Source organism: Temnothorax longispinosus, chromosome 7 (genome assembly GCF_030848805.1).
Source record: "Temnothorax longispinosus isolate EJ_2023e chromosome 7, Tlon_JGU_v1, whole genome shotgun sequence".
In the NCBI taxonomy this organism is placed as follows: domain Eukaryota; kingdom Metazoa; phylum Arthropoda; class Insecta; order Hymenoptera; family Formicidae; genus Temnothorax; species Temnothorax longispinosus.
The window spans coordinates 4,416,382-4,440,690 of NC_092364.1; the positions used below are offsets into that span (position 1 = coordinate 4,416,382).

Here is a 24,309-nt window from a genome sequence, read left to right on the forward strand (position 1 = left end):
GTGGTTCCACGGCTATGAAAGGATCAAGATTAATTAGCAGTTGGAAGTAGCGGAGGCTAAGTAGGGTTGGCGAGCCTATTACTCCACTGAACTCGTGGCTATCGGTCTTTGTCACTTGCTGTCCCACCTGACCTATCGACCCCGATCTCCCGAACTGACACTTCGTCATGGAAACTTATGGAACCCTCCCTCTCGTTCGGGCATAAAACCGCGATAAAATCAGATTGGGGCAAGTATCGCTGAACCGTGTGGAAATACGGTCGAAATCCGGCGAATCGCGCCGAGGGACTTATTCCTTTGATTTATGTACCAGTGATCGCGAATAAGTCGCGAGCAAAAATACAGAATGTTATACTTTATCGAATGGTATAGAGACTGTGTCGGCCTGTAATACTCAATAAATATGTATCCTGTGATAAAAGACTTGCAAGGTTCCAAGTACCAAGACACGGACTGAAGATGAGAGTCAAAGGAATAAAAAATTCCAAGTAAAAGTGCATCTGCAAATCATTTATGTGTTTGCATTTGAAAAAAGAAAATAAAAGATGAACAAGTACACACGCACACATCTTGGTCATTTCTCCAATTCACGGTATTCATATGATGTTTTGATAATGATATTATGATAATAAAGATGCCTCGTAAGAATGAATGGCAGGCTTCTGGTGCGCTAATGGCTATGTAAAGTATATTATTCTGTTGATCTGGACGCGAGATGCGGCCGTCTCGTTTCCAAACACATGTACGGTAGAGTGAGTCATTTGGTATTATCCCGTCGCGTCGTTCGACCGTACAAATTCGAATATCTCCGATGAACATTGCGCGTTCTCGAGGAAATTCCGCGAGCTCCGTTTCGCAGAAGCGCAACTCTGCACACAAGAGCTCGTTACCGCGGTATAAATAGATCTTTGCCTCGTAGCGGATTTTAGAGTACGTGTATGTATGGGGACCTCTCTCTCTCTCTCTCTCTCTCTCTCTCTCTCTCTCTCTCTCTCTCTCTCTCTCTCTCTCTCTCTCTCTCTCTCTCTCTCTCTCTCTCTCTCTCTCTCTCTCTCTCTCTCTCTCTCTCTCTCTCTCTCTCGCTCTCTCTCGCTCTCTCTCGCTCTCTTTCGTCAAACGATCTCTCGAGGCTATCACGTGTGCTGACCTGGATGTTTATTCGGTTCATCGGCGCGGCCAAATATCGTTGCCGCCTGGTCTGGCAATCCGCGGACGGAAGCACGACGGATTCGATGAAATGACATTAATCGCCGCGTAAACAAAGACCGGTACCATCGCGCTAATATAGCGACCGCGGTCGAATTCTGTTTTTAGCCGGCCGTTTAAAAGTTAAAGGCTCTGCATCTCTACCCGAAATAGTGACCTATCTCCGGGGGCAACTGCAATTAAAAATAAGATCAATAAAGATAATTGTATTAGTGAGACTAGGTAAATGCGGACCGCGCGATATTTATCCAATAATATAATCGATAATTATCAATTTTTACATAAAAAAAGGAATCTCTAATGTCCATTTCTAACAATGTAGATTTAACTTTAATCTCGGTTTAGTTGATTTTTTATTTTTTTTTTCTAGTTTTGAAAATTAGAAAAAGATAAAAAGTAAATTAAACCGAGATTACAGTTAATCTGCATTGGTAGAAATGTATATTAATCATCTTCGTATGCTGAACAAGATGCGTGACAAAAATTTGAATAAATTTCAAGATGTCTAGTAGATAGGTATAGATACTCAATTATCGTTTTTAACGATTCCGAAGTATGACAAAGTGACTCATTAATTAATTAATATTTTATTAATTGCCAGATTTGCATTGAATTTATTCTTTTATTTATGATAGTATTTAATTGTCTTTTGTCTTTTCAAATGATGTCATTAAGAATCTTAACATCTGTACAAATGAATATCTCGATCATTATAAGATACTAGCTTAAGCTACACGGCGTTGCCCGGGCTTCTTATATCTATATAGATATAATAATTTATAAAATCAACTAACCTTTGTTAATTATTACGCAATGCTTTACTCATATAATAATACTTATATAACAACTAAACTTAAATTGTCACAAAGTGTCAAGGAGATAAAATCAAGGGAAGGAAGTGGAATGTCCAGGTTTCACACATGGTAGCCTACATTTTCCGCTGGGGTTTAGAGAGTAATTATGCAAAATTTGGTCTAGATCTCTGGTCAAAGGGTTTAGGAGTTAATAGAAAACATACAGACAGACATTCTATAGTATATATATAGAATCCAACGTCACAATCATCCTAATTGAGCCTAAACAAGAAGACATAAAGAAGATAACTATAATAATATGCACAAACAGGGAAAATCCAGTCTTTCACAGTCCCAATCAGATTTCTATTTTCGATCGTCAGTTCAGTGTTCATCGATGCAAATTTTAAGAGGACTGACAGAGACGTGATAGAGCGTTGCTCTAGGCAAGTTTATAGCTCGCGTGACACCGGGCGATCGGGTTCGTCGAACCCGCGAGACTCAAGGTATCAAGGTTGCACCCTTGGAGTCACGAAGGTTATTACTCTTTGGCCTGCACCATCGGACGAGTCGATCGCCGGCCGGTTAGTCATAATACGGTTCGACCGAGCGGAATCCCACATCCCGCGCTTTCGAAGATGATCCCGGTCATCTTTTCTCTAATCGTCGTGTAACCGCGTACGCGCGAACATAATGGTACATCCAGAAAACGACGTGGGTCATATTTTAATAAAGGAAGAAGTCTGGTTGCTATGGTAACTGCGAAACGAACAGAGCACGCGGCCGGCCAGCCAGCCAGCCAGCGAGCCAGGCAGGCAGGCAGGCAGGCAGGCAGGCAGGATATTGATTCACCCCACCTGAATTCAGGTCAACCCCTGACTAAACGCCGTTTCGCTGTATAACGCGGGCTCCTCCATTTCTATCGCGCTCGTCCCATCTCGCCTTTTTCTTTTATAATCAACGCCCCTTTCCCATGGAAGCGCGTGCTAAGCGCGTAACGTTTTGTTATTGGATACGGTTTCATCCAGGTAACTGGGTATTTAAAAGCCTTTGCCCGCGTCCCTCGCCCGCTGCGCCACATCGCCCTCGCAGTGCGCGCTCTCGACCGAGAAAGTTTACGCTGAATCATTAAACAATATCGATCTGTCGCGCACATTCCTACCCACTGACAAATTAGCTCGAATTATTATAGTGATAGGCTTATTATTGTTGCATACTCTTTCTTTAGTTCTGACATCGACCGACAAACTTCATTTCTTTCAGGATTGTGTAGAGGGATGCAAAATTTCTTTTTATATATCGTTGAAACTTTACGTTTACACGCATACATATACTTACATACGTATATACACATATAGTAACTTTAGTAATGATTTTTCAAAAATTTGTTTTACAAAGGATTCGTATTCCTCTCTCTTTATGATGATAAAGATATATAATTGAAATAAAAAGATATTAGAGATATATAAAAAACTTGTTTCTTCATCGTTTATCAATTATAAATTTTTAAATATAATCGAAATATAATAAAATCGTTATGAATTCCATTACACATCGTCTTTTCTCTTTTGCATTTTATTCTCAATCATTCAATTTCGAGATCGTGAGATCGTTATTTAGTTATTTTCAATCAAGATCAATCTTTTTCAAGTCAAATCGAGTTTATATGAGTATCCATCGATATACATATATGTATATATCGGTCAAAACGCACAAGAAACAATTTCTACGAAGTAAATCCCATATCAAATAGAATTCAAGCACATGCAACTTTCCGAGAATCTGTTTCTATTTTCTTCGGATCAGCCGTCTTATTCTGATTTTGAAATGCATAATAATTCAGGAGAATATGAGTAAATACATTTCTACGAATGCCTTTCAATATGCGTCGATCAAACGTGAAAGTGATGACAATTTCTTTGGGAAATTCTATATTACGTAAAATAAAATTCGCACGGCATTTTAAAACCGTTCCCATTTTCTCCGTCGCAATCGTCCGATTTCAATCTTTTTTTTCTCCATTTTACTTTCGAAAACTCATCGCGTGATTGTAACGGCAATAAAGGCGCTCGTAGGCTTCATTCTATATCATTGCGCGTTACCAGCTGCAATTTTTGAATTTTTTACGCGCCGATATTGACGTTCGCCGGCGAAGTCGAGCACAATTTTTGCTGTCGTTAGTCTCGCCGTAACCGGAGATAAAAGTCCTCTTTGAGCAAAAAAATGACGCAAGGTCGCTCGTGGGCGAGCAGAAATGCAAATGTGGCGGATGCGATACCCCAGCGATGTTTATCGTGGCTCCGATGCTTGTAACGTGAGATATAGTCGCGAAAGTGCTGAGATATTCTTATGTCGACGCAATACTGACGTATGGAACGGTAAATGTGAGCGACTTCAAATTTTTCTCCAAACTACATCCAACTTTTCTTGTCCAAATCGTACTTCTTTGTTAAATCCGGCCCTTTCGACAACTTCGATTTACGTCGGTGAGTTTACGGAACTACGATGACAGTGAAAGGCGCGTATGTGTCGAGAGAATACAGATCTCGGCATTACTCGCATTACTCCGTATATCAATACCGCCGCACACCTGCGCCATATTTGCGCCGATCTACGGTACCACGAGAATTGAAGTAGTACTTATTCTACCTTAAATTTTTAACGAGCGCCGAGTCTTAACTCCTTTATCCTCTCTCAAATTGATGATCGCAGCTCGCGGTCAGCGATTTTTGAAGCACGCAATTGTTTCAACTGATATTATACACAACGTATTATAAAGAACAATGAAAATTCGATACAGACGAGGCTGTGATTCTTATCCTTTTTTTTTACGTGGGTGAAATCTTCAACTATCGGGATTTCTGGTTGCGCCAGAGCTAACCCCCAGGTTTGGTGATTCTTATCCTCAAAGAACTATATTTCATTAAAAAAGATTTCTCAGACAGAATAATTATAAAGGTATATTCTGTACTGTCTTTTTCTAGGTAAATAAAATAATATTTAGATTATTTCTTTTTGAAATGTATTTTTTAAGATACTTCTTTGAGAGATCACGTACTTTTACTTTTAAACATCCACATTTTCTTTTTTAAGAGAAGAGAGAGAGAAAGAGAGAGAGAATATATAAAGTACAAAATTAGAAATTTTAAGTTTTAAAAGTTAAATTTAAAAATCAAATTTTAAAATACAAAATTTTTTAAATTTTTAAATTTCTAATATTTAAATTTTTAAATCTTAGAAAGAAAGAAATTTGGAAATTTTGTCATTATGGAATTTCTCTAAATTTTAAAATTTCTGATTTAAAAAATTTTAGATTTTAAATTTTAAATTTTAGTAATTTAAAAAATTATATTTCATGATATTTTAATATAAGAAAACGTAGAGCGCGCTTGTATACGTATTATATATATCTTATATACATATATAATATGACTGTGGGTGGTATTAATACTTTTTATAACAATAAATAACAAAATTATTTTCTCATTCTTATAAGATATACCAGATATCAAATATAATAGAAAACACGTGTACAAAATTTTTAATGATAACTATCGTCGACTAACGACGAAGTTCGACGACGAATCGTACGAATTCAGCATGCAGGCTATTCGTCGCGCGGTACGCCTCACCAAACCCGCAAATAGGCTCGGTGGACGATAATGGGGCGGCCGCTATTACGGTGACTTCAATTAACCGAAATTCCTCGGGCGAGAAAGCACTACCGCCGCCGCCGGTGTACACCGTGTGCATGTGTGCAACGCAACTTTTTTTTCCACGCCCGATTTGGAGCGCAATCGTTTTGCCGGGCTGACGAAAGTGGAGCGCCGTGGACGGTGTGGCGCCAACTCGGATATTTTCCGACGAGCTCGGTAGTCTCTCCGCGGAGAGAAAATATCTCATTTCCGCGGACAGAAGAATGTTTTCTTCGTTCGCTAAATTATTTCGTTACGCGCTACGTTTCGTGACGCAAAGCTATAATACCGGAAAGATCGAGAGCGCGGGAAAACAAAGGGTCAAAGCGGAAATAGCTTCGGGAGTTCAGACGACTTTGGTCGTCGCGAAGAGAGTGACAAACGCGAAACCGTGCTAGAGGAAAACGACGTTGCTCACACGGAGCTCAATTTCCTCATATCGTGACCATAATACGAACACAAACGTTAAATAATAAGCTTAATCACGAGTTGAAACAGATTCGCGGGAGGACTTCCAATTGTCTGCAGAATTCGGACTGGAATGAATATTTATGACAAAACGTGCGTTCACGTGTTACGTGATACGATGTTCCCTCAATAATCTCGTGCGATTTATGCATATGTATATAACGTAACTATTCCATCAGGTTGATTCCGATGAAAACCAATATTACATAACGTACTGTACAATATTATCAATTATAGACTAATATATCGTATATGCGAATATAAATGACAAATAGTATTACACGTCGCAATATCAGGTAACACCGCAATGCGATACGTTGATTTCGAAATAAATAAAAACGTCAAACTATATGGATCTATGTATATGCGAGTACCTACAATTTTTTTATGTGTGACAAGATACAGGAATTATACGGGATAAATCTGAAATAATTGTCAGATTTTAGCGGAATATTATTCTATTCATTTTAAGGATAAACACAGATTGTCATGCAATGATCACAGTTTTTAAAAATCTTTCGAATTGTGCTAATAATGCTAATATTATGATAGTATTGTTATATTTTGGTTTTTTAATACCGTAATATTATATTTAATTCCGAACCAAATTCGTCGATACGCAATCTCTGACCGTAGCACTCTGTTTAATTTGAAAACGTTGGAATTCCCGTATTATGCATGCGTCACGCGAAGTTCCTTCAGCCAGTCAGGCTTTCGTGAACGATGATTAAACGATTAAGCAATCTCCAGGGCGCTAATGTAATCCGCTAACGCGAGAGATTAGCGAACAAATTGCGTATTATACGGGAGATCTCGGCTTTCCCCCCCCAAAACGGTAATTTCCGAAACAGGAGCAACTTAGGCTAATGCGAATGTCTTAATGAGGGGCGATATTGCGCGCGTGTGAGGTCCTTCCCTTGTTCGTGCCGCTTAAATCAGTATCGACTGATGAAGGGGATCGCTATAACCCCCGTTATATCATAATTCCAGCGGATTTGTTTCTCGGATATGTCACGGCACGCATGATGCAAGTTTTGACGCAACTTGACGCATGGATATACATTTGCATAGCCGCATAAACAGGCTTATGCTCGTTTATTAATATGTAATGCGTTTGATGCGCGCGACGTTGTTCGAAAATTATGCAATGCGACCCTCCCTCTACGATAATTTATTTATACACCGTCTTCTCGCAGTTCCTGAAGTTTCAACGTGAAACATCTTGATAACGAGTTGAGATTGTGTTATGTAAGTGAAATTAAAGTTGATATTAACCGAAAAGCTCTTAAACGAGAGGGATTATAAAATCTTTTTAATAAAAATGGAGTACTTCAACAATCTTACTACGTTGAAATTAACACACTGTTGCCGTTTTTCAGTTTTACAAATTTTTTGTAAATTACTAGAAAGATACTTAATTATGATATATATTTTAATTACTTGTTATAGAAACCTACTCGTTCTTATTCTATTATTTGACTTTTACATAACTGGTTATGTAACTGTTTATTACGTAACTCTACGCATATGTATACTGATTTATTCGGTTTATTTTTACGAATTCCTGTTTATTCCAAACAAACAATCTATAGGTATATCAAATATATCGATTTTTCCTTCGTCGAGCGAAAGACATTTTAATAACGACGTCTACGACAAAAGCACTCGGCTAAACGAGAAATGTTCACAAAAACGGGTCGGATTACCTGACAGTAGGTAACCCTCTGGCAGAGCGGGAGAGTTCGGAGGCTGTAGAGCTCAGCTCACCTTATTGGATTCCCGGGTTATCTTGGCCCAGTTCGAGAAATAATGCCACCCGGTCGAGTTTTCCCTTCGTTTGTTTGAGTTGTTTGACGAAGAAAAACGATATTCGCCGCCGCGAACTCACGCTGCGCGCCGGCAGTAAGGTTGGCATGGATTCCTATCTTCCGGGTTCCCCGTTCGTTCACGAATTTATCGCAAACTTTCGCCGGGAAAATTGCGGTATTGGATATCGTATTAATACACAAGCGCGTCAGAGGTATAGATAAGCCGATTATTTGAACGACCATTTTGTGTTATACCGTCATATCTCTCTCGCTCCGTTTCTGTTAGGCCGAACGTGTACCTATATATATTTGCTCGCGAAAGATGCTTTTTCTGCTCACATATTTTCATTGACCGCGGGTTGACGGTAAAAGCTCCAATGTATTTTCGAACACCAAGTTATCGTAACGAGGCGAAATGTAAACCGCAAGAGGATTGTTTTGGGCAATTTTATATTTTTTTTAATAGTATAAGTTTGATACTACTTTTAAACTCAATAATTCGATGCAGATAACGAAGATAATTATAGTGAGATTTATTCGTACATACACGATAATTTTACAAGTACAATTTACTACTGGAACTTGTTTGACTCCGATTAAGAAACAAAAATATAAAAAAATAATGTGTTCAGTACTAAATAAATCTTACGAATCTTAAGCATTTTGTGATAAGATTCTCCCTGCGAATAATGAGTTTCTATAAACATCGCTATAAAGAAAAATGTTTCTCGTCGGGGTCTACGCGCATACACGTCCTGACATTTGACGCACACCTGTAAAAGAAAGATATATTCTTTGACAGATACGTGCTTCTCTTACCAAAATAATAACAACGCGTGGACGAAGATATATCGCAAGTAACGACAACGTGCTTCCCATGGCCGTAAAATATTTCTTGATATACCTGTGCGAGCGTCAGTACGCATTTATACCGTGTGACGAGCATTTCAAATAATTCAAATATGAAGTATGAATGAAATATATGGAAAAAATTACCCTAAATTTAAGAATACTCGAAGGCATTTAAATAACAAAAACAAAAATAAAATTCAATAAAATCATGAATTACTTTATTATTACTTTTTAAAGTAGGGGAGACCGGGGTTAGTTGTCACACTTTTCAAATACTGATTTTTAAAAAAATGTTAGCAATATTTTATACTACTATATTTTATACTACAATATCGCTACATCCTTTAGGTGTAAGAAAAAAAATATTAGACTTGTATATATATTTATACACAAAAAAGTTATTTAATTCTAAACAAAACCGCGCAAATGTGGCAACTTACCCCATACCCAGGGTTGGTTGTCACATGACTCTGGATTAATTGTCATGTATCTTTCATGTAGAAGAAACATACGACAAATAGTTCCTGTTTTAATATTTTATTAAAGTTAGTGCCAGTTTTTGGTAAATTTAACTTAATAATATATTGCAGCATGAATTAAACGAAAAATTAATAATTTTCATAAACTTTGTAATATAATTCTCATAAACTTAGAGTAAATGAAAGATTAATAATTCTCATAAACTTTGTAATACTTTCATAAACTTTGCGTAAATAAAAGAATAATAATTCTCATAAACTTTGAATCCCATCTCATTTGAGACAACTTACCCTGAACGGTCATTTTGAACAAAGGAGATTATACTTATAAACTATGTTGCAATGACGGTTAACTAAATACAGGAAAAATTATCTAAAACTATAATAGATCTTATGACCAAAAAGAAATTACGACTATAGTAATTCCAAAAACCAACGGAACAATAAAAATAGAGGCAAGAAAAATTTACTCACGACCTCCAATTTTTAAAAAGTGCTCGTAAATATCACATGCGATGTTTTTGAAACGAGCTATTTCGTACACCCGACTAACACGATAGAAGCAACCTACACTATAAAGAAGAAACTAAATATTCCACTCAATCAATTAAGTGAGATGTAAGCTCTGTGACAACTTACCCGTGTGACTTCTAGCCCCAATCTTCCCTAAAAGATATTTTTTTTAGAACGTTCTTCTTATTACGAGAGTTTTTGATAATTAGTAATGTTATATGTGGCTCCATTAACAAAAGCACACAAATTTCAAATATGTTTAAATATGAATGTAAATATTTTCGGATATCTAAGTTAATCATTTCAATATTTTAGCTAAATAACAAACCGTTAATACCGCGATTTATGCTACCAATAAATAATAATCAGCATACTATGAATATATGAATATATGAATATATTAAATGCTAATAATTATTATAATATGATAATGTTAAAATAATATCAATATCTAAAACGCATCATCTCGTTGCTATAGACTATAGATTAAGGAAAAAGTGTTTATTACATATTCACGTATAGTTGAGTAAAAAGTTCGCATCAAAGTACTTTCCTTATTACTCCATTCTGATCACGGTCCCCACAGTAAATTACATTTTGCCTTTTCGAAACGCGCGAGATTCCGATAAAGAGGCGGTTCATCGAAGCGAGGAAATAACCCGCGCCAAGAAGCATAGAGAAATCCCACAAAGGGCTGGGGCGCTATCATGACGATAGTGATAACGACGCGAGAGAGGATCCTACACGCTCTTTGACGATCTTCCCCGTCGTTTCTCGACCAACGAAGAGGTCATTCGGATCGCCCATAAAAGGATATTTCAAAGTTCTCCGCGCGGGGTATTGGATAAGACGGCGAGAATATTGAATTCACCACGACCAAATGCCACTCCAGATACGTCCAAAATAACGTTTACCGAAGCCGATTTTCCACCGACGAGGGTGGAAAGACGCAAAAGGACGTAATTTTACTTTTGACCGCCAAGCCTCTTTCTCTCGGGACGTCGCGTCGCGTCGGTTCGGATGTGTCAAGACTTGCAACGACGCCTTTGACGAGCAAATCGAATCGACGTAGACGGTAAAGGGCTGCAACCGCGTCGTTGCACTCGCGAGCGTTGAATTTGCCGTCGTGAATTGCGATCAGGCTCCATTGGCAGCTTGCCAAGGCAGATCTTTCGGTTACCGAGACTCGAATCGGAATTCGAATTTCCGATTTCAGTTTAAATTGTTTATTTTTCGGTCACCGGGATTTGTTCGTAAAATATCTTATATTTTAAGACTTTAAAAAATAACTATTTGGAATTATTTAGATAAAAACATAGATGTTTTACATACATGTTTAATACTATAGATGTCATGTAAAATTGTATATAATTTAACAATGTCAATAATATTTAATGATAATTTGTTACTATAAATTTCTAATAAAAGTTACTATACATATGATACTCAATATACAAATATATGCAAATAATGTACAAAATATATCTTTGTGATTAAATTTCCTTAACTTTCTCTAAAAGCACTATAAAAAACATGCCGTTTCTTCCAAAATTTATGTTTTCTAACATTTTCATAATATTTTTGCATAATACACTGACTATATTGATTTATCATCACAAACGCAAAATTTTCGCTTCGAGGAGCCAAGCCTCACGGTTTGCCATATTTATTTGGGACGCCGTTCTCCACCCATCAACACGTAACTCCCTGATTAATGTTTTCTTTTGTGTGTTCCACGGGAGTGTAGTCTCCGAGTTCGCCCAGGAGTTGGGCGCCGCGATGGAGAGCCACTCGGCGAACGTGCGACGTCTGGTCGATGAATTTCGCAGTCGATCGGGCGACTCGAGAGTCGATGTCGGCGGTATGCGACGTGTTTGGGAAAGTTTGCTGCGGCAGGTCGAGGCGGACGCAGCTTCTCACCTCGATCTGGCCGCGGTGCTGCAGCAGCAACTGTCGAGGCCCACCTTAGAGGCGAGCTTCCACCGAAAGCTGCAATCTAGGAAGGTGAGCCTATCCCCATCATACGTACGATTTTTTTTTCTAAATTTGTAAATTCATTCGTAAGTAAATTCCGTGAAATTGATGAATACCGTGATATTCCAAAGTAATTTCATTTGGCGGCACAACTCGTTATGCACTTACGATCTATCTGTATAATCATTTCCCTTTACCGTGACAATGTGTTAACACCCGTATTGTCATCTTGCGCGATTACAATTGCTATTTCAAACTATCAAAAGACGCTTCGATTGCACCAGGTTCTCGACGAAGTTCGCGTTGCTTAGATATCGAGTCACGGGAAGAGACAAGTTCGCCGCAATTGCCGAACGCAGACGGTAAAGTTTCCCAAGCGACCCATTCGATTATTCGATTTCAACGTTGCGCGTTCCGAATGGCATTTCAATCCCATCAGGGAGCGTCTGTCTCTCCGGGTCGCACCGTCTAACCCGATCTCTCGCGTCCTATCCAATCTATAACGTGTATACCGCGTTTCTCAGGTATTCGCCCATCGCGACGCTTACGAGCAGGTAGTTAGCAAGACGGAGGAGAAGCTGCAGCGTACCAGATTGGATTACAAGCGCGCATACGCCGCGTTGTTAACCAACGAGGCCGGCGGCGGCGCCGAGCAGGAATTGAAGCGCGCTTACTTTGAGTCGCACAACGCCTATATTCTGCAGCTACGCGCCACCAACGCTATTACCGAGCGCTATCAGTCCCATTGTTTGCCGGGACTGCTCGGCGAGATTGCGGAGGTCTACGAGGAACTTTGCGGACTGGCCTGCAAGTGCGTCGCCGGGACCTCGGACGCGGCCGGGGAACGGTCCGGCGAACAGGCGAAACGTTATCAAGCCGTGGCCAAGGAAGCGCAGGCGATTATACCGTCGAATGATCTACAGGTACCCTACGTTCACTCTCTGAAAAGAGTTGTTAAACCCGCGAGATATGGAAAACGCACATCCTTTTCTCTCTTCTTTTTCGTTTCGCTGCAAAATGTCTCAGGTGCTCCATTACGATAAAAACAAAAAGGAGTAAACAGTATACAGTTGTTAGCCACTCTACAATAATTGGCCACATCTTTGAAAAATTAAAGATTATAAAGAAATACTATTGAAATGTTTTTAATTATAAAAAAATAATAATTCTAATATTTTTGTATTTATAATTAAAAACATTTTAATAGTATTTTTTTATAATCCTTAATTTTTTAAGATGTGGCCAATTATTGTAGAGTGACCAACAACTGTACTGTTTACTCCTACTCCTATCTTGTTGAAAGATATAACGTGTGAAACCTGTCCCTCCTTCTTGTCAGAGCAGTATCTGTTCAAATCGGCGGTTGCAGAAAAAAAAAGATATGCGATTGTCTCTAACTTATCCCTCTTCCGCGAGGTCAAATCTCTCGAGTCGGCGACATGACGACGGCGAGCGCGTCCACCGTGTCAATCTCGCGGCTCGATACGTCAATCGGAACCGATCGATCGTGCGCAGATATACGATGCCCGACGACGATGCGATTGTACGTATTCCGGATATATTGATCACGCAAGAGCAAATAGACGGTGCCGGGGCATATATCCAATTTCGGGATGGTGAGGTATCCGATGGCGGATTACAATCGTCGGTATTCGGTGAAGAGAGACTGAAAACAGGGCCGCCTGATTAAAGGCCGGTCATATTCGCTGTGCGGCGGGGCACGTGTCCAGGATATATTGGCCGCTCGAGATCACCGGACGCCGCGCTCGTGTGTACGTGTGTTTGCGCGTTACCGTGTACCTATGTGTACGGTGAGTTAACTTGTTCGGCTGACCAAACGCGCCGGCATTCACTGATTTGTCCTCCTTGAACCCGTCGGTCGATCGCGGGTCCTCGTCGGAAATACCGGTTTCGCTTAAATGCATGATCCCTGTCTGCGTCGCATTTCAAGAGATTATTAATGCCGGAACGATGACAGTGACACGACGAATACTTTTTTTTCGGGATTTTACCTCGCGTATCATCGCGTTGACGGTTTTAATTCGAGATCCTTGATTTGTGACGAAAAGAGACAGATATTAAAGCTAGAGGTAATACATGTCCCACATAAATTTACGAAACGTGCTATGTTACATTATATGTACATATATATATCACACATTATATCATTTTTTTTTAATTTTTATAATCTCTCATGTACATGTACAGTACAAACCTTAATTTTAATTCCTAATGACGAATTAGTGAAAATTTTTCAATCGGACACATGTGCCCTCATATTGTCATATTAAAAAAGCGAGCAATTCGCGAGACAGACTATATTTTCCAATTATTGTTGTAACTCCAATCATATTTCAGCAGCTCGGTTGTCATTGTCAATCATGATTCGATTTATTATTCATTGTTAGTTCAGCTTATTCTTCAAACTCAGTCATGTAAACAGCTTTCAAAACAGCGTGCGCATATTTCCCCCTCTTACAAAGTTAGAAATCATGCACATAGCACATACACTTTCAACCGAAGAGAGTGCGCGTATTAAGTTAAAAATTCAGCGCAATTGTTTCAGTCTAGTCTTTTTTGATAACATTTTTATACGGTTTTTCCAAATAAACGCAAACGCGTATCTGTCGCGTAAAAAGAGTCGGATATTCAATTATTTCCCTCGCGAATATATATTTTATCCAATCCTGTCTCACTCTATTTCATTTTCGTGTTCGCCCCAGTTATGAAACGTAATGTCAAATAATTTAAAGAGGCGAATATGTAACATTATTTAAGACCTTGGCGCGAAACCTATCTGTGAACGCGACGCCGCGGAAGCCGCCGCGACGTCTGTACGTCGCGCCGGCACCACCCGAGCAGATACCGATGGAGAGAATCAGTCAAATGCCCACGCTCAGGGACGAACTGGTACCAACGGGCACCAGCACGCTCCCGCTCATGGAGGATCTCAAACGCGACTACGACGGTCTCAACCTGGAAATAGGTCGTCTGCAAGACGCTCTGGACGCTCTCGTGCGAATGCAACGCAAGTACGTACAATTATTTTTTATGCAACCGCGTATTTACTCGTAACTCGGCGAGTAACGAACACAACAACGTATTAGTCTGTCCAAAGCAGGATTACCACTCATCCCGATTTTACCGGGACTGTCCCGATTTTTCATTATTTGTCCCGCGTCCCGCCGGGATGGCAGCCAGGACGCTAAATGTCCTGATTTTTAGAGAGCAGAAGTTTTAAATTATTTTGACAGTCATTTTGTGACTTTGTTTTCCCTATGTAAGCAGAAGCTATAACGTAAAACCGATATCCCTTACAGAAATTTTATACTGTAAGTGATTGATTACTTTATTTTGAGTGTTAAAAGCACTGTTTTTTTAATGCTTTTAATACTCAAAATAAATCATTAATCGCTACTCAAATAATCACTTACACCTTACAGTATTAAATTGCTGTAAGGGATTACTAAAGATATTTACCCACTTTTGATCAATACTGATATCTTCAGTATTGATCAAAAGTGGGTAAATATCTTTAATAGTGTAAAGGAAAAGAATCTACGATTTATCAATTGTTGTATCCTGTACTTTGAGCATTCCACCATCTAACGCGTTTGTGGAGCGAGTATTTTCCTATATCACTAAAATGGATAAATATTATAATAAAAGGCCATACTAATGGAAAGATAAAATATACTATGCATACTTGTAAATGTTTCTATTTATCAAACTTATTCCCTTCTTTCCTCAATTAAAAGTCCCGATTTCTGTTAAAGAAAAGGTGGTAATCCTGGTTCAAAGATAATTTTTTTTAACACGTTGTCCAATCAGTAATTTTTATGTGACTTACGATGTACGTCACAATAGAATTTTTATTATTATAAATATATAATGATGAAATATTGTGTATTAAATTTTATTTTATATTGTGTCTAGTTATTGATGCTATTCAAAATTTTATATTTAAACGGTATTAAAAAAAATTTCGATAGCGCTGGTTAGGAATGACCCACCATGGCAGTGAACGTGTTAATTGAAAAATTATACACGTTAATTTATATAAAAAGTTAATTTTATTTTTGTGAATTTTCCCTTTTATTAAATTGGGTTTTTGTTTTACATTTTACGCTAGAAATTTTTCATTTCTGTCAAGTTAATTATAATTTATTATAACGTGACAAACTTGTGAAATGTTTGAAGAAGATATGTATAAATTTTATTATCATTCGTATTATTATGAATATATTTTTTTCATTAAGTATGTTTTTATTACCATTTACCTGAGCAAAAAGGTTAATCAAAATTGCTCTTCTCGACTTTCGAATATTTGTTACCTTGATAGCTATATTTTTCACCCGGTAGCTATATTTTCGGTCGGCGTGGTAGCTTGCATGGAAATACGTCAGTTTTTTAATCTTTTAAGAAGAAAAACACGGGGATAAGAGTTATTTTATCACTTCCCATTGCAGGAGCGCCGAGAGTAATCTTTACACGAAAGTAGCCGAGCTGCAGGAAGACATTTCTCTGAAGCGCCTCGACCTCGGTGTGGCGCAACTGCGTCTAGCCGCGGTGCAAGCACAGGTATGCAAGAAGCACGTTCTTTGTTCTCCTTTAGTTACCGCCATATTACGCAACGTCCGTCGCGGACATTTATTACTTTATTCGTCTCTAATCCTGACATGCCGCATCTATCACTTTATTCATCCCGATGCAAAAAGCGTGTGCTCGTATTTATCATCCGACTTGCGCATCTCGAAACGCGATCCCGCAAGCTGTACGCCATTTATCGCAATTACACGGATTATATGGAAAATAAGATATACATATTCAAACACAATTTTTTATAAAACTTGTTTACGGAGCAGTTTACAGCAATTCTAACAACGCGCAACGTGCGCGAAATACAATATGTGTTGCGGAACAAGATTTCAGGTTAAATTCTAGAATAAATAGTCATATATATATTAAATGCCTCTATGTTCTCGACCTGAAATTGATCAGACATCTATCCTCCACGTTCTCCCCCATTTCATCCAATTTGTCCGACCGCGCGTGGCATCGAGCCTCATCTATGTGCAGGGATGGATGCACCAGTGAAGAACTGCTCAATTGTTCGCACGTTATTAACTTAAAATGGAAATTGTGCACCATCCAGAATTGATAGAAAAAAGGGACTGTTAAAGATAACGAAGTCGCCGGTATTAATTACCAACCTCCCAAGTAACTAATTAATGCGGTAATAATTGAAAACTGATACGCAATCTCACGTTTGCAAAATAATTACGTTACTTTATGCTTTATGCGGTTATAAATATCACGAGCAAACCTACGTTCGTTATAATGTTGGAAAATTGGATTTATCTTCCCACGGGAAATTCAATTTTGTCAATGCGTTCCCAAAATAGATCAATTGCACACGATGGTGTAATTCAAAGAGGAAAACTTGATTTATTTCGAAAAGAGGAAACATTGTTGCACATATAATCTGAAGAGGATTTTTTTAAATTGTGGCTTGTAAGATAATTTTGGCGTACAAAAAAAATGACGTGCGCAGGATCGCGCGCGCATACTATAGAGTTCGCGGACGCGGTCTGCCCGGCCCAACGAATTCGGAGGCGCGATTTCTTGATGCATGTGTAACGTTGACAAATACGGACGGCTCACTTTCCAAAAGTTTCCCAAGTGGGAGGCTCGTCTGTGGCCATTCACTGGCAATTGGTCATTCACTGATGCGCTTTAGCCTAAACGCCGGATAAATACTGACGCGCGCGCAATCGCGCGACATGCGCCTTCGCAACTGGGTCATCGGCGAGCACGAGCGTCTGAAAATCCATTTCTGGCCTCGTCGAGAGAGTCCGTCTATCCAGGTCAGGCGAGCAGGATCGTTGCTGTCTGGCCGCGCGCTGCCGTTTTACCGCTCCTCGTCGTGTAATATCGAATCGTGATCGCGTCCAGCCCGAACGATGGGGTGGACTACGTTACGCACGCGAGTCGTTAGTATTTTTTTTTCTTCTGGTGAATTATTGTTCCTAGCACGCTAGATCGCGAGGCCAGGGATGCCGCATGATTCAGTGGACTCGCTCGACGAATAGGCCGCCCTGGTTGGAAAAGTGCCTAACAGTGCTCTTGATATCTATTGTTATTAAGAATATCAGCATTTGGCTATCTGGTGATACTATTCCAATGTCGATACAATATTGTTACTTATTGATTTTTGTTACACTCTAAATTAAATCTACGTGATTTTACCGTTTAACAGTAACATAAAATAAAAAGACTTGAAAAATGTATATTAATGTATTAATCAAGTTTATATAACGATTATACGAACACGGGGACGTTATGTTATTAGACGGATAAGGAGTTATTCATTGTGAAGTCGAGCACAAAGAGGCTAATGTTGCGGCGGTGAACAATGGCCGAGTATATTCTCAATGACCACGCGGGATCAATGAAAGTTGACATGCACGTATTGTCAATGAAAACATTCCCGCAGTTGAAAACGGGCGAATCGTGGTGATAGATCCATGGAAACATTTCAACCAGAGCGGTGTATTGACGCATTTTCATCAGGCTAGCGTGTGTTGCTAAGCGCGTATTGCGACAGAGATGAAACTCCTAATCGCGCAACGAGAAAACTTTATCCCTATATCCTGTAGAAAGTACAAAAGTGCAGTAACGTAGCTCGGTATAATCAGTTTAAAAGCTTATGAAAGAACCGTTCTTATATGGTTTATAAATTATTTTTTAGAGGGTTAGGGTCGATAAGAAGGGGTAATTGTTGTTTACGTTGAGATTTATATGCAGCAATTATTGGCGACTATCAATTTCACTTATTTAGATTGAAAATACCCAGGATTTTGAATTGAAACGTGCATGCATTCGTCAAATCGCCAGGTTCGCGCGTAAATTAAACTCACGTAATCTCGCTATCTTGTGCGCAATCAATATCCGCAAGACGGCATATGTAATATAATATGATAACAGCAGAGGAGTCGCTGGGATAATACTCCCCACGTGGATATAGATTAAACTCAATTCCAAGTCACGTGTCTGTAGGGCTTGCTCCTTACTCATTCACGGGGACGCGAATTGATACGCAAAGAAGCGTGATTGTCGTTTAAGGGTGATTCTGTGTGCAACAGTAATATAATCGACCCTTCTCTTGTTCACGAAGCGTAAACTATAGCCGTACTCATAGTCCTTCCTTGAGTAAGGATTCCTTGTTCCTCATTCTACACTTCATAAATTTTAAGGTTCCTTGATCGATCAAGGAAGGTTAATGAAATGTAGAATAAATAATAAGGAACCAGGAATCCTTATTCCTTAAGGAAGGACTATGAATACGGCTATTAGTACAGAACGTCCTAAATCACCTTTGCATATGGATTAATCGATATTAAGTCCATATTTCCTTACTGGAAATTTTTCACGTAATATCTTATTCATAGTGATTTTATTTTCAATATTAATTATTTCGATAATTAAGCCTCAAGGTAAAATTTTGTTAAGATCTAATTCAACGAAATTAAATAAAATAAGTTTTAACGTTTGCACATTTTGAACTCTTTTAAGTCTTTTATTTTCAAAACTTTAATTATTCGATACTTTTAGATTTTATTTCTTCTCTTTTAATAATTATTAAAAATGTGTTATACAATACATAAAAATATATATATTCTCTATGAATTGCCACTCACAGAAAGAACTTTTCGGGGGCGGGGAAGCTGGTCAACCGGATGGAGTGACCAGTCGGAAGATGTCGAACGGTTCGACCGGAAGCCCCAAGCTGAAATGGCTGAAAGCGTTCAAGAGCCTAAAGACCAGTTCGCCCACGACACCGCCGCTGTCTGACAAGTGAGCTACTTATTTCCTTTCCATTTATACCAATTTCCACCACGTGCATGCCGCGAAAAACCCCGACAAAGTTTCCGACGCGACGAAGATGGTTTTCTACACCCGGGCGACCCCCGGGAATTATATATATTTTATTCTCTATATGTACTCTTCGATACAAGTCCCGGAAATGAAAGAGGATCCACTTTTGCTTTTTCGAGTTAATCCGACATTGATTGTTTCATCCGTGTTTCTCTTTGCTAAATTTTGTTTCGCGACGCTCAGTAGAGAATAGCGCAGCTGGATGCACTCGTGGGATGCGCAAATTGAAATTCGTAAAATACCATCGTCACCATCGAAAGGAAATAAAAACATGCAATTATATAATTCGAAATTCTACTTCGAAGAGATATACCACTAAAAATCATGTACTCTAACTTTTCTTCTACGCTCTCACATAGTACATATTTATATTAAAAAAGAACTGTTTTTTGCGAATCCTACGTGACGTATGCATGAGCAAATAAAATATAACGAATGCTCTTCAAAGATTAGTTATCGCTTCATCGTGATGTAGATAGATAACTCTAATTCGACGTTGCCTTTTCCATCCGTTATTTCAATAGGGAATTAGAAATTTTCTCGCAAATTTCTAGAACGTTAAACGTTAAAATAGGAATGTAGTCACCGTAGCACTCTTATCCTATATATCGCTGTATTAATTGAATTAAATGCGAAAGTTCTGCAAGGAAAGCTTGTGTTTGTGTTTCGCAAACAATTAATTCGTCAAACATTTCACTTGCAATACGGTAACGCCGCCATCTCGGAAAACAAACGGCATAGAGCAAATAAAGTTTTTCTTGCTGCACTTTCGCACACCTATATAGAAACGATGTTGTCAAAGTCAATTCTCAAAGACGAGACGTTCGAGTTAATATATGCTTTTACTTCCGTGTGCTTTGTAAGTTTCCCAATTAGGGGAACCATAGACGTTAGACGAAAGGGACTTTGAATAACCGTAGATACTGTTTTGCGAATGCTCGACTAATAAAGAGGAAAGCAGGCAACCATGTACCACGCAGTTTCCACCGTCGTCACCATGTCCAGGTAAGTTTCCGATTGTTCGTCAACAGTTGCCATTTGCGACTCTACTTCTGACATTTGAAGATGGATATTATACTTGAAACATATTAAACGCCGTTCACAAAAAACTATTTACTACACTGAGAAAAAAATGTTCTGGATTTTAGTAAATATTAGTTTGCATACAACTGTGACTCTATTTACTAAAATAAGAAAAATTTTCCTTTTTATTAGTATATGTGTATTCGCTAAAAAAATATATACTAATAAAAAGGAAAATTTTCTTTATTTTAATAAATGGAGTCACAGTTGTATATGCAAACTAATATTTACTAAAATCCAGAACATTTTTTTCTCAGTGTATTTATAACAATCGTGAGAGAGATTTATTCTTATTTCTTAAACTAGCGCCAGACTATGCGCAATTCGTGACTCATATAACGTTCGTGAATAATGTGGAGGAAAAATTCGTCGACGATTCGCCATTTGCACTGATTCGCTAGTCAAGCGGTTTTTTGACAAAGTTCAAAAAACACGAGTCATCACGAATCAATCCATTCGTGTCGCGCTATACTACACGTTTACAATTCATGCTATCAGTTCATCAGGTAACTAAACATTTATACTGTTGGATGTTGCTGAAATTGGTCAAAGTAACCACGAATTAAGAAATGACGAATTACGAATGACATACTGCGAATCGCGAATAGTGTGGGAGATTTCCACTAGCAAATAACAAATCTTCTCAACGAATCGCGCATAATCTGGTTAGCGTTAGTCTTATTATTTATTCTTACATACTATCAGACCGCATTGAAATCCCTGTTAACAGAGTTTTCTAATTTTCCTTGTCTTCCGACCTCAAACTTTTGTTACTCAATAAAAAGAAAAGAGGCGCATCATGCGCGACATCGCTATATTGATGTTACTCTTTGAATTTAATTCTCCAGACAAAACAAAATGTGTATTTTCCATTTAATTTAATGCACTCTTCCCGCAAGAGCACGTATGACGAACGGTAATAATAGCACGCATCGCAAGAGAGCACGCCGACTTTCGCGAGACCGCGAGGAACCCGGTGAACAAGGGAGATTGCTTTCGCAGGAAAAGTCTCGAGTCCGAGGGCGGGCACACTTGGCGCGAGTACACGTATCGCAAGATCACGCCGTGCGACGCGTGCGGGCAGGTGCTGCGCGGCCACAGCCGCCAGGGCGTCCGTTGTCGCGGCTGCAAGGCGAACGCGCACACGGACTGCATCAACATGGTGCAGCCGGCGTTGTGCCCGAGTTTGGCGCCGAAGAAGGGCGGCGGTATACCGCTTCTACGACGGCAAAAGACGCAAGTACCCGCCGACGAGGTGCCGGCGTCGTCCGAGCACAGTGAGTACCAATCAGAGATCGACGAGATCCATCACAGAGACGCGTTTTATTTTCCCTCCTGCCCACCCTTTCTCCCCGCCATCAGCGACAGCTCTCTCATTGTCGAGGACGCTTTGTCGATGAACACGAGGGGAACCGGTCGATTTCCCGATAAGCCCGTTATCTCCCGCCGATTGGATCGGGGATCTTTCTTTTTTTTCCCCCCTCCTGTATTTCCGCGGGAGAACGTCGGGTTTCCCCTTTATGCATGACGCGTAGTTGAAAATTGTTAGAAATTCATCCGGAGATATACAGCCAACGCGGGAGGATTTTTTTTTCCTCACAATTTCTCTTGTTCTATGTCCAGCGACGAGTGAATGGATTCGCAAGGAAGAACAGTGGAACTCGAGAAATAAAAGTCATTAAAATGAATTAAGCACCTTCTTATGCGCAGGAAAATTATTCATTAAATAATTTGATAGAATATGAATTAGATTGTAGCTTCTTAATCTAAGAATTTTTTAATATTCTCGAAACTCGCTGTACAATTCCATTCATTCTGCTGAGATTGTGTAACTGTTATACATATATTAAAAAGTAGTGAGAGAGTAAAATGCTCGTCCGTGATATACAAAGTTGGATTTGATACAGAAAGTAGTACATTCTTTACTGTCAACTAAAATCTGTCATGTCTTTCTTTACAACTCTGCACGACATTTATTTTTAATTCTCAAGATTTTATCATGAAATATCGAGTAGTGATAGACATAAAATTAAGATTTTGTCAAAGTTGTTGATTCATTTGAAGCATACATATATCTCTCTGCACTACGATTTAATTCGCGAAGATTATTCGTTCGCGCTGTTGCCAAAGCCGCTATATCCGTTTATCGCGCGCCATCTCTTATCATTTATCAACGCCAAACGAAAAAAGGGAAGAAGAAGACAGATCAATGTGAGAAAATCGAGCACTTGACTGAGCCCGCGCGACTCGAAAAACCATCGCCGTCCGAATAAGTCCGTACGGTGCGCTTTTGCATTGCTGTGTCTCTTTATCTCGTGTGGGCAGACGTGGACGCCATATACCAGGTGCTGAAGCAGGCAGGCGAGATCCGTGGAAACTCGACAAACTCACCACCTACGCCTCCCACAGCAGAACATCCCCCCTCCGGTGCAGCACCTTCGTCAGCGAGGGCCTCCTCCCATCCCTGTTCCTCGTCCACCTCTGGTAAGGCGCACCACCAAGAATTCCTACCGACCTTGGAACGTACGTCGGAACCCCGAAAATTTTCCCACGTACAGTGGCGGATTGCGTGCCCGACATTCGCCGGGATCTCGAGACGAGAAGAAGCTCGTACCTCATATTCCAGAATTTCGTTGCCGGACTTTATTCTCTTTATATCGTTATTAATTTTGAATTTTGTTAAATTTTATTAAAAGTATAGTAATAGGTTTTTTTCAACCATTTTATTATATGATAATAAATAAGAAGTGCTTCTTATTTATTATCATATAATAATCTGAAACTAGAGTTTTTAGTAACATATCTCGAATAAGATTTTTGAGTGTAATCCGTCACTGGGAAAAATTCATAGAATTCGATATCCAAAGCTATAGTTCAATTTTGACAATCGATACGCTTGTAAAGCCGAAACGTGTCGGAATTATTGGGGCATATCTCTCTATCGACGTAGTACTGGAGCAACATATTTCTCGAATGTGTATCTTATTTTATCTAATCTAATATAGTAAGTTCGTATTTAATCGATATTTAATCTATTTTTTTCTGTATAATTCTGTACCACTATCCCCCCTGTACACTAGAATTTTAATTTTAATTTTGTAAACTGAATAGTCTCCCTTATTAAACTGTAAAAAAAAAAATAAATAACTTTTAAGTTATTATTTTTATTCTTTAGTGTATCGTAGTCATTGTTACTGTAATACTCAAAAGAAGATAGGAATATAAACTTAATTTAATAAATTATATGTGTATAAAGATCTTATTGATAAAAGAATTGAATTATAGAAACCATCGAATGCATTCAAAATTACCTACTTTTTTTTTAAAGAGAAGCAATATGTGATGTCTCGAATTTTCTATACCTTTATAATACTTCTATTTCATATTCTTATCTTCTCGACTACTAGTTAAGTTGCTGTTACATGTAATTGAATTTATGTATGTATAATTTCTTTTTAAGCACGTGTATATGTGTGTGCGTGTTTAATGTCACCCGTGC

General features: G+C 38.9%; 1 protein-coding gene across 3 annotated transcripts in view; it reads left to right on the plus strand.

Annotated features, from left to right (window-relative positions):
* Stacl (SH3 and cysteine-rich domain-containing protein) overlaps nucleotides 1–24,309 on the plus strand; it is a 59,372-nt gene that overhangs the window by 22,215 nt on the left and 12,848 nt on the right. Inside the window, exons 4-11 of one of the 3 annotated variants that reach the window (XM_071784185.1) lie at nucleotides 11,563–11,819; nucleotides 12,314–12,712; nucleotides 14,568–14,821; nucleotides 16,259–16,370; nucleotides 19,492–19,646; nucleotides 20,679–20,732; nucleotides 21,813–22,087; nucleotides 23,136–23,294. In XM_071784185.1, coding sequence (XP_071640286.1) covers nucleotides 11,563–11,819; nucleotides 12,314–12,712; nucleotides 14,568–14,821; nucleotides 16,259–16,370; nucleotides 19,492–19,646; nucleotides 20,679–20,732; nucleotides 21,813–22,087; nucleotides 23,136–23,294 — 1,665 coding nt within the window. The remainder of the gene's footprint in view (nucleotides 1–11,562; nucleotides 11,820–12,313; nucleotides 12,713–14,567; nucleotides 14,822–16,258; nucleotides 16,371–19,491; nucleotides 19,647–20,678; nucleotides 20,733–21,812; nucleotides 22,088–23,135; nucleotides 23,295–24,309) is intronic. The other 2 variants (XM_071784187.1, XM_071784186.1) reach the window with 2 other exon arrangements.